Genomic DNA, 13,349 nt, shown 5'->3' with positions numbered 1-13,349 from the left:
CTCATCCAGGATGACACATCAATGCGCTGTGGCAAGGTTTGCAGTGTCTACCAGCACAGTGTCAAGATTATGGAGGAGATACCAAGAGACAGGCCAGTATTCCAGGAGACATGGAGTGGGCCATAGGAGGACAACAACCCAGCAGCAGGACTGCTATCTGCTCCTTTGTGCAAGGAGGAGCAGGAGGAACACTGCCAAACTAATGTGCTTGTTTCTGCTCAAGCTGTCAGAAACAGACTATGAGGGTGATATGAGGTCCTGACGTCCACAAGTGGTGCCTGTGCTCACAGTCCAACACTGTGCAACCTGACTGGCATTTGCCAGAGAAAACCAGGATTGGCAGAGTTTCCATCAGTGCCCTGTGCTCCTCATGGATGAGAGCTGCTTCTCATTGTGCACATGTAACATACGTGAGAGAGTCTGGGTGAGCCTGTGATCTGATCTTTCCACGATTCTGAATCCAGACCTCCATGGGTTAATGACTTTGATTTCCATTGATCATTCTTATGTTATTTTATTCTCAACACATTACACTGTGTAATGAAAAGTAGACTATTTCATTAATTAAGATCTAAGACATGTTGTTTAAGTGTTCCCTTTACTTTTTCAGCAGTGCAGTTTTTAATAGCCATTTTATATGAGTAAATTGTGCTTAATGGGGATGAGCTGACAGACAGCATTAAAAAAAGGATAAAACAAACTAAAAAATCAAAAGTAAAGAGAAATTTAGCAAACCCATACTTATTAGTTGAACTTGAATACACCAAAAAGTAAAAAGTAGCAGAACCACCCACAATGTTTAGTATAAATGGAGCTCTTGTAAGCGTCAGATAACCATCTGGCTGGAGGTCATCTTTTATCCACCCTGCAATTCACTGTCTAGACACAGAAATGTTCCAGCTATATCGAAAAAATGCAATGAAGAGACTTTTAGAAACAGTATAAAGATGTATTGGAGGCTTTTCTGTGCAGTTTTATATAAGTGTATCATATGTCTTCCAGTTTTATTGCATCCATTAGTAAACTGATTTTGCTTTGCTTTGTCACAGAAATAGATGAGGATCGACTCCCAAACCAGTTGTACAAGGTAATCTAATTCAAATCCAGTTTTATTAAAATGAGATTATAGAAATACAATAACATGAATTGTGTGTGCCTTTATCTCTATTGAAACCATCTTTGTGCTCTCTGTTCAGCTGATATAGTGTTGATATTTTCCAGGCAGCCCTGTTGAACTCCCCTCGACAAAGACGAAAAGGGCAAAAGGGAACACCAACAATGAAAGGTACAGTATAGTCTTGTCCAGTAAGTTTGATGTTGAAATTCTGTGTTTTTTTTTTTTTTATTTTTATTTTATTCCACTTTATTAATCCCAGCTGGGAAATTCTTCCCAGGTTTAATACCTTGAAAAAGCAGAAAGAAATGTGTTTCAACAATACTGGAAGTATGGCTAAAAAAGGCATCTTTTAGCCAGTGAAGAATGGCTAAAACAATGTAGAACACAAACAATTCATAGTTAAAATGAAGGTGATTGTACATCTTTTGTCCAGCCTTTAAAGTAAAAGTGCATGTCGAATTTTAGAAAAAAATTATTTAATTTGTAAAGTATCTCCATTAAAGATGCAAATACTTCCTTTGGTGTTAATTTTGACCTTTAAGTCTATCAGTGTTGCACTTCTAAATACAAGAACTCAGTGTCCCATTTTCTAAACAAAATTCCTGCCAGTTTCTATATTCTTCATTCAAAAAGTGGGTCTAAGTGAGATCGAGGCATTTTGGCTTATGCATCTTTTAAGGAAAGCCTGAGGAACAAACAAAAGAGAAAGCCTGAAAAATGCTTCAGCACGTTAATGCTTTTTATAGTGTCTGTTTTTGGGTCACACCAGTGCAAATCCTGTTTTATTTTTACTGTTCCAAGGGATGTAATTGTTGTGAGTATGCAGTAAAAGAAAAAAAGCTTCCAGTGAAGAAAGTGAAGCAAGAAAGCAACAATGAATAAATGCATTGTAGCTGAATTTGAAGCTGTAGGAAGTTCATTTTTCAATTAGTTTAATGGCCAAACTGTTTAGAGGATATAGTGTTTAAATACTTTGAGAAAACTGAGGCAATAATCAACCTCTGTTAGGTTCCCTCTAACCTATTAAGACTATGGATCAAGAGGGCTCAGCAGAAAGATTAAAGACTTGGATCTCGCCCCACACACTAAATGGTGAAGGGTTGATTACATGTGATCAATTTAATTGTTATGTGCTGGATCTCTAATTGAATTTCCACCTACACCGACTATCCATCCATCTATCCCCATTTATGTGTGATTTATAAACCTCTCTTTTCTCCTATTAACTCTTTAAATCTTACAACACTCTTTCCTACTCTCATCTACAGAATGTTTAACTTTAGGATTTTACTCCTTTTTCAATCTATTGTTCTCACTGTATCAAGCTCCCTTTTCCCGTCATTCTCATCTCTCCCCTGCCTCTTTTTGACCTTCTCCATCTTCTTCCTCCGTACAGAGCTTCAGTTCTTGGTAGAGCACCACCTGTACCGGCAGCAGCAAGGAGCAGCAGATGAATGTTCTTCAGAGAGCTGCTTATCTGACCGACCCAGTCCTGACTCTGTTCCCACTGGAGAGGAGCTCCCACACGACGACGAGGCCACTGTAGAGGCATTTGAGAAACTGCGCTGCCAAATGGAGGGTATGTTTAAAACTGAGAAATGGAAGATTTTATGTTTAGGCTTATGATTTTGTATGTGTGGGTTTTTCTCTGGATACTCTGTTTTCTTCACACAGTCCAGAAACATGCATGTTAAGTTCAGTGGTGTTTCTAATAGGAGTGAGAGTGAGTAGTTGTTTGTCTCTCTGTGATGGACTGGTGATATTTCCAGGTTGTGCCCTGCCTCATTGCTTAATAGCTGCTTGGATAGACCTCAGCTTCCCCATGATTCTGAATAAAAATAGCCATAGTTGATGGATGGATAAAATATCTTTAATTTACAAGCTCTACAGTGCTGGGATATAATGTCCCTTATCTGTAAAGCTTTGTGATAACTGTGGGTTAGGACTGGGCAATATGGACTATAACTGATATCCCGATATCTTTTTTGCATTATCTCGATACACAATATATATCTCAATTTTCTGAAATCTCCCCTAAAACCCTGTGTTAATGATTAATTGAGCGTTATCATGCATAAAAAGACCCCAGTAAGATTTAAGTGAACTCTGCTAAATTTAACTTCATTGTGATTTTTCACTTTTTCACAAACTTTTTATTCTGGACCAGGGACCCTAACATCAACCCCCACCATCCCCAGAAGATCAAGTTTGTTTTTTTTTTTCTATAATTACTCACTATCTTGTATATTTTTTCATTCAATTATAGTATATTTAAATATTAGCTTATTATTTAGGTTTTTTCCTATTTTGCACCAGATCACAACAGAAGGTTCCCTTTCCTCAGGTTTATATTTGGTTCCGATATTATAAAAACTAAACCGCCTGGTTTTATCCATCTTATTCTCATGTTGACATGTAATTGCATCGCGTCGTGTCATGTCTGTTGCATGCACACACAGCTGAGCTACATTCCCACCAGCAGACATTAGAAATTGTCGCATCACCCACCTGTAAATCAGACAGGTGGTTGATGCGACAACAAATATCTGCTTTGAACAATAATGTCTGATCAAAAGAACAGCTGGAGGAGTTTCCTGCTCCAGTGTACTAAGAGCTTAATGTCCATCAGGAAATATGCACAACTGAACAATCTTGCATTTAGCTTCGATCTCTTAATGCTCATAAGCTAGCTCAGTTGCTACCTGCATTCTCCTTGTCAGCATCCTTTTTTCCTGTCTCTCCTGAAACAACAACACGCATGTGCACAGAAGTGTTTTCTGGATGGGCGGGGATGTGGGCAGTCAGTCTGCTATGACTGAAAAAATCCGTGCTGTGTGTGGTGAGCTTCACTCCGACCAGCAGACAGAGCGCTATGATAAAAAATCCCATGTAGACGCTTAAAATGCTGCTGTGATAGTTTATAATTGATGTTTGCAATATAGTTATTTTATATATCCTACATAAAACATCTCGGGATACATCAAACATACTCAATATATCACCCACCCCTACTAGGGGTGTTGAATTTAATTGTTTCTACGATGCATCGTGATGCAAACATGGATGATTCTGCATCACGATGCAGCAGCAGAATATAATCGATTATAGTATCCAAGGCTGAATCCGTTTTAAAACCTTTACCTAGGAAAACTATGAAACTAAGCAAACATACAGACATACAAAAGCTTAGTATCTCACTAGAAATACTTTCACTGTCTCAGGGAAATAATTTAAGATTACACATGAAAAATGTATAAAAACTGATAAGTTAGCTTAAGACTAACATCTATGGAAAATACCACTGGCAAGCTAAGTTTGTCCATCAACAAATTTTTACCTCAACAATATTCAATGTTCAATTACAAATTGACTAGAATATTTACAAGCTAATTTTTCTGGCCATCAAGGAGAGTATGAAAAACATTTTCTAGACTTCCATATTCCGTCTGAACTTATTACAGAGACTAAAGGGACAAAACACACTGCTTTACCGCAAGAAATTTTAATAACAATGCCACATTATAGTAATGTTTCTTGATTTTCCAGCAATGAAAAATAAAGTTTAATAACATGTTTATGATAATTGTCAATATGAAGACATTCAGATTGATTTCTGAAATAATTATAAACAATCAGGGAGTTTATAATTATCGGACAGCTTGTATTATTGATTAAGAAAGTAGCAATGCGCAGGAAAACTGAGGATGCAACACAGAGTGATGCATCACTAAATCGAATTGTGAGACCAGTGAAGACGCACAGCCCTATTGATAACTGCCTACTGCTTACTATGTGATTACTCTGCTGTATCAAGCCACATATTTTGATTGAAAGTAGTACTGATATTTTCTTCAATATTTCAGCAAAAAGCAAATACAATAAAGTAACTATTCAGAGTAAACAGTTATATGTTAACTCCCAGCCTGCAGAACCTGTATCCTGTCTGAGCTAAAGTGCTTTAACCTTTGATGACAAACAGTTAAGCGCAGGCAAAGTAATTCACACTCATGTCAGGTAAAGCATACAGCACAAACTATACATTCATTGGTAATTGACTAATGCATCATGAGTGGACAGGGCTCTTTTCTGAAGGACCAACACAGAGCAACAGTTTAATGTTCATTCATCATGCAGATGCTTAAGTGGTGTACATACTAGAGAAGCTAGACTCCAAAATGAAATGATGACTGTGCTCTTTATGGACTGTTCGACAGCAGAGCCACAAATTAAGTTGTCAGTCCCAATAAAAGGAGCAAAGAGGAAGCTGGGAGAAAGAAATCAATGTCCATTAACGCCAGCCTTGTTGAGTACAGACTCATTCAAAGATCAGCCTTTTAAATTCACTCAGACGAGTAAATAACTTGTTTTTGTAAATACCAGGTGGAACTGAAGAATGACATTAGCATTTAAGAGCGTTTACCGACATTTTATCACCACTGTTGTATTATAAACTCTGCTGTTTCATCCTAAGCAGAGCAGCTTTATCAGTAGCCACCATGTCTTCCAGCTCATCCTCTTTTTGTCTCTCTGCCCCCTACAGAGTTCTCCAGGGAAAACCTATTAGAGGCTGCTGGTGGACGTGAATGTGCCCTGTCCAAGGAGAAGGAGGATTGTTCCAGTGCTGCCAGTGCAGCAGATCCCTCATCACAACAAAGGAATGTACTAGCAGGTACATAAGAGTCAGGAGAGCTTTGATTATGTACAAATCACCCCCCCCTGTATCCTTCATAGTCTTTTCCACAGGGGAATCTTTGTTGTCCCTCCACCAGGCAGTCAGGGTTTATTTACGTACGCTAAATAGTTCAACAGGCTTGATTTGGCATCATGTAATCATGACTTGATAGCAAACATCTGTGAAGCTGCTTTGATCCACACTTCAGAGAGCTCTGAATACCCAGTGAGGGAGACGCACATCCAAGTGAAAAAATGAGGCTGGTGGTGGTGGGGGAATTATCTGTTTGATTTCACTGCTCCTCTCTCTGTCTATTGTTCTGATTCTTAAGCCTCACCCCTTTAACCTGCATTTGTGTACTTTCAGAGGTTCACAGTAATAATGGTAGCAGACTCATGGTTGTCATTCATGATAATTTTGCAAATCACAAATTGTTGTCAGCATTAAGTTAATGAATTTAGCTGCAGGTAAGCAGTCAGATCTATTAAAGCAGGACATGGTCTGTATGTCTTAGTACGTTGAGTGGGATTTTTTTTTTTTTTTTTTTAATTCTACACTACAATGTAACCCTTCAAAAATAGATATTTTATGGCCATGGTAGAAACTCTACCACATAATGACACAAACCATTCAGCTGGACACCTTACTTTGCATAATAGTGGCTTAATGTTACATTAATCTATAGCATAACCTTCAATTTCTAGACTTGGCAAGGCTTAAAAATGAAACCAACTATGTTATTTTTCTCCATTGCGGACTCATTTGATGGCACAGTGACATCTGTTATTTGCATTTCTGGAGCCATCGGTGCCCAGCAGTCATGTTTTACTTTATGCACTGCATGACATAAATCCACACAGCAAGGTGCACTAAACTTACATTGCATGTCTTTAAGTTAATCTCAGAAACAACAATGCTTAAAGTAAAAAAAGATGATTAAAAAACAGTTAAACACCCTTTAACTTTGTATTACAAAAAAACTTTATATTTCTTATTATATAAATAGTGGAATAATGGGACAACTACAAACACCAACACAGATAAGATCAGTGTAAATATTAAATTGGATTAAATATAAACTGAATATATTTATATATATATATATTTTTTTTTGTTCATTATTTTTTTTCAAGACTATTAAAGTTAATTAAAACTAATAGTCTGCCCTCTCCTTCTACCTAGAGTTCTCTTCTACTCTCTCATTATTTTATGTCCCTGTCTATATTTTCAGAGTCAAAAGCAGGAGCATCCAGTGCAAATCAACCAGCAGAAGAGGAGATGAAGAAATGCATCCTGGAGAAAGAGAAATAGGGCCTGCTGCAGCACAATGTCATTCAGTCTGCTCTGTCAGCCCAACACAATGACAAAAGATTGTGTCTGCAGATTCACTTATTAGTAACATCAGGGCATCTTAATTCCTCTACAATCAAGCCTTAGTTACCACCTCTAGAACAGGAACAAATATTTCTACATTTATTTTGTGAGAAAATATTCTGGCTAAAGGGACAAATAAAAAATATATTTCTTTGTTCAGCTTTCCCTGCACTAATCTAAAACTAGCCAACTGTATGTATAAACGTCGGATAGAATTTCTTCTCTCAGCCACATTGTCATCATCTTACTCTTCCACAACTGACATGCTTAATGTTGCATTTAGTGGCAACCATCACACTTTTTACAATCCTCTTAAATGTTTTTGTTCTTATTAAACATGTGCCATGACTTCAGCAACTATAGTTCCATCTTGAAGCAATAAAACTGCATCTGCACCTCATTAAAAAAGCTGGAGCTAAAAACATCAATTTAAAATAAAATGTCATTGCCCAGCCCCATCCAGTTTCATAACTGTTATTTAGGAAGGTAGGACAGGGTTGACTGACAGCTTCCAAACACATATTTGCATATTTATACACCATTGGATTGGACATCAACAAATAGTCGTGATAATTCCAGCTGAGATTAACAGCTGCTTCAGCACATTAAGCTGTGATGTGGTTCATAAATGAGTCATTCTGCAAATATTAAAAAAAGAAAATAGTAGAAAATGAAAATGAAGTGATAGCAGATTTCCAGACTGTCTCACAGAATGTGACATGACTGCGATGATTCTCTTTTAGGAGGTGTAAGAGCTGAAATATGTTCCCAGTCTATTGAGCATTTATGCTTGTAACTACAGTAACGTTTCTGCTATGAATGCTTCCAAAACGAGGATGACTAAGAGCTTCGTGCTGTGCCTGAATGTTTACGGTGTGACACAAATAGAGCACTGGATCAGCTGAAATCTACTACTTACACCTTCTGTGTAAAAACAGTTCATAATTTTTCTTTATTTTCTGATTATTAAAATTTTAACTATTAAAGAGTGAAATAACAGTGTTAACATGTTAACGGCTAATCTTAATAATCATTTATTTCAATCTTAACTATCCATGTCTAGTATGGAAAGACCTTAACAGGTTACTTAAATTAGCCTACTCAGCCCGAGCAACAGAAAAGTAGCTCAGTTTATCACCTGTAGTATTAAAATTGTCCAGGGCTATCGTAATGAAAGATTATATACCTTTTTCTTGAAAAACAAATTAAAACCTCAAAGAAAAACATATTTCACTTCATTCTGCTTTACAATGATTTCCTAGGAAACAACACAACCAGTCAAATCATTAAATATATAAACAGATTTTAATTTCACATTACTACTCCACCTTGCCACTTTTTTGTTTCCCAGTGGGCAACTGTGTTATTGTGACAAAAAGAGTCAACAACAAGCAAAAATGTATTCCCTTTATCATCAACTTAAAGCATTTTCATCAAGATGAACAAAACATATTAAGAACTATTGCTAAGACAGTTTTTACACTTTATCATACAGATAAAGCCAATTATAGTTGCTTTATGTAAAGGCAATTTGTTTTCCAGCCAATTCTATGCCAGATCGTTCTCTAAAAAACAAACACAACACTCCCACTGGTTGGAACATTTATTGGCTACATCTGCAGATATGTAATTGGTGATAAAGGCTCAGGTTATTGTCAATCAAAGAGAGAAGCTGACAAGCACCCAGATGAAAAGAAGCATTTATATTTCCTTAGTAGCCATTATTATTTATTTTAATCATATAAAATTAAATTAATGTTTACTGTAAGAGTGGCTACATGCAATTTCAGTTGGACTTCTTTACTTAAAAATTAATGCTTTCATTCTTTGGACAGGGTGAGGCGTTATTAGAATATTCAAAATAACCACAAAAATATGTCTGTTTACAAAAATACACTGAAATACACAAGACTGATACACCATATTGCTGTAAATGTGTAATTGACCAACAGGGTTTGTTACAGAGGACTGTGTTTGCAGATGAATTTACATAGTTTGGATTAACAAGCAAAAATCCTAGCTCCAGTGAGCAAAATAACATCTTATTTTTGACAAATGAATGCTTATAAAGAGCCCAAACCCTTGTCTTAGAACACTGTACTGCATGACACTGAACGTACAGTGAAAACAGTTTTTTTTCCTGACTTGATGCTTCACTTTGTACAGAAACAAATTTAAGCAACCAGTTAAACATTTATATTCCAAATCCAAAATGTAATTGCTGCATTCTCTTTTATTCTCTAGTTTTGTATATTTTAAAGAAATTATAAAGTCATCACCACACTCATAAAAAGTTTGTCATCCATTTTCACTGAAGTGATATTATCGTGTCGATTTTGTGACAATCCTTCCATTATCTTCACTAGACATGTCTAAAAGAAACTTACCAACAAAAGTAAAACAGAGAACTGAAACTCACTAATGGTGTCACTATATCATTAGTTTATTTGACAGTTGCAACAATGGCCACTTTCTCCACAATGAACAACAAAAAAAATGTACATTCCTGTGTATTCTTTATTTTTTTCTTTTGCTGTGTATTTATGGACCATGTAATGTTTGTTGTGCTTTTGAATTGTTATGGGGTACTTTACATTAATTAAATCTGGGGAGTTTTTGTTCTAGTTTTACTTTAATTGATAGATGATTACATCTGTAATCCAAATTTCTTTGATACAATAAAATGTTTAAATTGCTGATGGCTTTGTTTTCATTCATACTTACCCAGGACCATCTTGTGAATGTTAGAAGTATGAACTCTGGCTGACAATTTGTTTGACAGTCAGCGTCACGATGAAATCACGTTGAGTGTCTGAAGTGGAAGAAAGCAGGATCTCTTCCCCCAAGAAAGAAACATTTTAGTTGAAAAAAAAAAAAAGCATTGCAGAACTGGTCATGGGTTTACTTGAGGAAAATTTAGACTAAAAGCTAAAAATAGGTGCTCTCCATTCAATAATTGAATATTTTCAGAGCAGAGAGCATAAAAAGACATGCATTATTTATAAAAAAGGTGGAACTTAATACATTTTGAAACACTGCAGCAGTTTAAGCCACATTTGATATCCATATAGACACCTTCTGCTGTTTATTGCAGTCTGTGTCAGACATTTGCTATTTCATTTTCATTCATTCATCATGTGGATTTTATCGGCATGACTGACACCAAGACAACAAACTACAGTGACACAAAATTTACACTCCAATGTTTTACATTTTATTTTGCATAATCTCTTGAAAAGTTAAACTGTCAGAGCCTCAGTTTTTATTCTTTGTAAACAAATCCATGTGAAAGTGTATATTCATAGTGTTGCAAGGTGAAATCCTACATATTTCACTGCAAGTGATAAATCTGTGGCTATTGTTCAGCAGTTCCATAGTTTAAACTAAGTACAGAAGACCTTAATTCCTAGTTTCTCTCATGCAACAAGAAAACTACTTGAACATTTTTTGTTTGTTTGTTTGTTTGTTTGTGTTAGAAACTGGGTCTGAAACTATGTCCTCAGGACAACCCTGAAGCTAAGTCTGTCTTTGCTCTATGGCCCCTCCTGCTGGAAGCAGAGAATGAAAATTATTGCAAACAAGGACACATGACTAATGTTTCTGCAGTGCATATTTGTCAAAGGAGACTTTCTCTAAGTTCCTCCATGGTGTAGAATAAATGTCTCAGAATAGGTTTAGAGCATGATCATTTTGCAAAGGAGATAAAGATTGGCCTCATTTTAAGATCATATTAAAGTGAGAAATCTAGTGGTTTGAGTCTCTTGGGACATTTGGTTGTATTGTTTCAGTCCATTTGTCTTCATAGGGAGCAGTATCATTCACAGTCAAAACAAAACAATTCTGAGTGGACACACACTGATGAAACATTTTTATCCTAATGGACGTTGGCTACAGAGTGACAATATGCTTTTAATTGGGCACAAGGGGGTTTCTTGAAGATTTGGGTGTGAAAATAACTTGACAAGGACTGCAATGTTTGACAGCAGTTTGTACCACCTTGTTAGAGATTGGATAAAGACGTATATCTTTTGAAAAATGGTGTCTGTTACCTGATGACCAGTTCCAAATACCCAGGACCAGCAATGTATTTCTGATGGCATGTGATAACCGGACAATTTACTGTGCACTTTCTGTTGGTTTCTCTTCTAATTTGCCACCTTTTTGAAAATTTTACAATGAAAATTATTTGTCTTCTGCAAGTTACAGCCCTCTATAAAACACAGACACTGCATGCTTCGAGAAGCTCTTTAGATTTTAATTTAATTTTATGTAAAAATGTACAATTAGAAATGCTGTTCTAAAACTGTACTAAAGAACTGGATTTTTGTTAATCCATGTTTGTGTTTCTTGATTACAGTTTTTTATTTTTGTTTTTTAAATATATCACACTTTTGGGATCTTACAATCAAGTGCTGATCTCAGAAGATTTACAACAAATATTTGCACACTCATAAGAAATGTAAACTTAGTCTGAAGTGATCCAAAGACAGATGATCCGTCAGTTTAAGGAATCATTTTTAAACCACAGTAAGGGGTTATATAAGTGCAATAGCTTTAAAAGGCAGTAAGGATTAATTTTTAAGGACTTGGGATCCAGCAGCAATGTAAGGGATCCAGCAGTGAAGTAAGGGATCCAGCAGTGAGGTAAGAAAGTGACGGAGGCAGGTAAGTGATGCTGATGTTGTAGGTGACGTAGTTCTAATGAGACGGCGGATTCAAGTCAGGCACGCTCATACATATATTCATTTAATTGTGTTTTCACCAATCTAATAGAAATATTCTTGAATAGATAAGAAACATAGCAGTTTTGATGCATGTTTGAGTCTCCACGAAGAGTTCCAGGTGTTACGCGACTCACTGGAATTCAGCCAGAAGCAGGTGGAAACCCTGGCTGTGAGGAACACCGGCCTCAGTGAGTCAGTAAAATCCCTCACCGTGGAGTTGACCTGACTCTCTGATGAAAATAAAAAGATAAAAGATAATGATCAATCTAAAAGATAAAAGGTGATCAATCTACAGGCGCAGAACATGAGAAAGAATCTGGTATTTGCAGGGAGTCCAGAGCAGAGATAGACCCCGAGACCACAGTGAAAAACTTCATCCAAACTCACCTGAAGTTGCCAGAGGAAATGGTGAAAAACATCTTAATTTCTTAATTGGCAGCTTGCTGATGAGTGACATGTCAGAAATCATTAGCGATCACACACTAGTATCATTCACTCTGAGAATAAGAACAATAAACCAGCATCTAGAAATTGGAGATTTAATATGTCATTACATAAAGATCCTGAGTTTAAAAAATATAGAGCACGAGATACATCTTTATGCTGATGATGTATTACTTTTTCTCCAGAACTCACTGACATCTCTCCCCCAGACAATCACACTCATTAAGAAATCCTATCCATATCTGCCTACTCTATAAATTGGTCTAAGACCATAGTTATGCCTATTAACTGTGACTTACAAAACATACCTTTAATTGCAATACAGTCTGGAAACATTAGATATTTAGGCACAAACATTTCTCTCAGATTATCAGAACTAACAAAGCTAAATTATGTCCAGTTACTTAAAACAATAAAGGATGATCTCTCATGGTGGAGGCACTTGCCCATATCACTCATGGGGAGGGTTGCCACATTTAAAATCATGGTTCTACCTAAAGTCTCCTACCTGTTTTCAGTGATACCCATTAAACAATCCTCCAGCTGGTTTAAGTTACTGAACTCACATGTATCCTAATTTCTATGGAAAAATAAGCCATCATGTATCAGTCTAAAAACTCACAACAGACTGAAGACAGAGGTGGATTGGATGTACCCAACTTTAATCACTATTTCTTAGTCTCTGACCAGCCATTCATCCAACCATATAATTGATTTAAAGGCATTAAAGTTTCTCTTTAATGGCTGGTTGGAATTTCTTGACATAACCAAGTCCTCACTTATCCCATGTAAGCTTGCTATCATATGGAACAACCCTGACATCCTGCAAAACAAAATGATAATTAATTTCATTCAATGGAAACTTCTTGTCATTTAATATTCTCACTTCACAATATGGAATAAGCAGCACTACATTTTTAGAATACCACCAGCTTAAATCTATTATGTGTAAAAAAAAATATATATATACCATTAACCAATTAAACTTGCAGCTACCTATCAGGGTAGCAAAATTCTT

The 13,349-nt window shown here is 36.2% G+C and overlaps 1 protein-coding gene across 1 annotated transcript in view; it reads left to right on the top strand.

Annotated features, from left to right (window-relative positions):
- LOC121637509 (protein phosphatase 1 regulatory subunit 1A-like) overlaps positions 1–9,860 on the top strand; it is a 31,015-nt gene extending 21,155 nt beyond the window's left edge. The window contains exons 3-7 of the mRNA XM_041981709.1: positions 1,050–1,087; positions 1,222–1,285; positions 2,514–2,696; positions 5,658–5,786; positions 7,021–9,860. Coding sequence (XP_041837643.1) covers positions 1,050–1,087; positions 1,222–1,285; positions 2,514–2,696; positions 5,658–5,786; positions 7,021–7,100 — 494 coding nt within the window. The 3' untranslated portion in view covers positions 7,101–9,860. The remainder of the gene's footprint in view (positions 1–1,049; positions 1,088–1,221; positions 1,286–2,513; positions 2,697–5,657; positions 5,787–7,020) is intronic.
- Positions 9,861–13,349: the final 3,489 nt, after the last annotated feature.

Source organism: Melanotaenia boesemani, chromosome 3 (assembly GCF_017639745.1).
Source record: "Melanotaenia boesemani isolate fMelBoe1 chromosome 3, fMelBoe1.pri, whole genome shotgun sequence".
NCBI classification, from domain to species: Eukaryota; Metazoa; Chordata; class Actinopteri; order Atheriniformes; family Melanotaeniidae; genus Melanotaenia; species Melanotaenia boesemani.
Note: the sequence above shows the minus strand (reverse complement) of the source record. Positions and strands in the feature narration are given on the sequence as shown.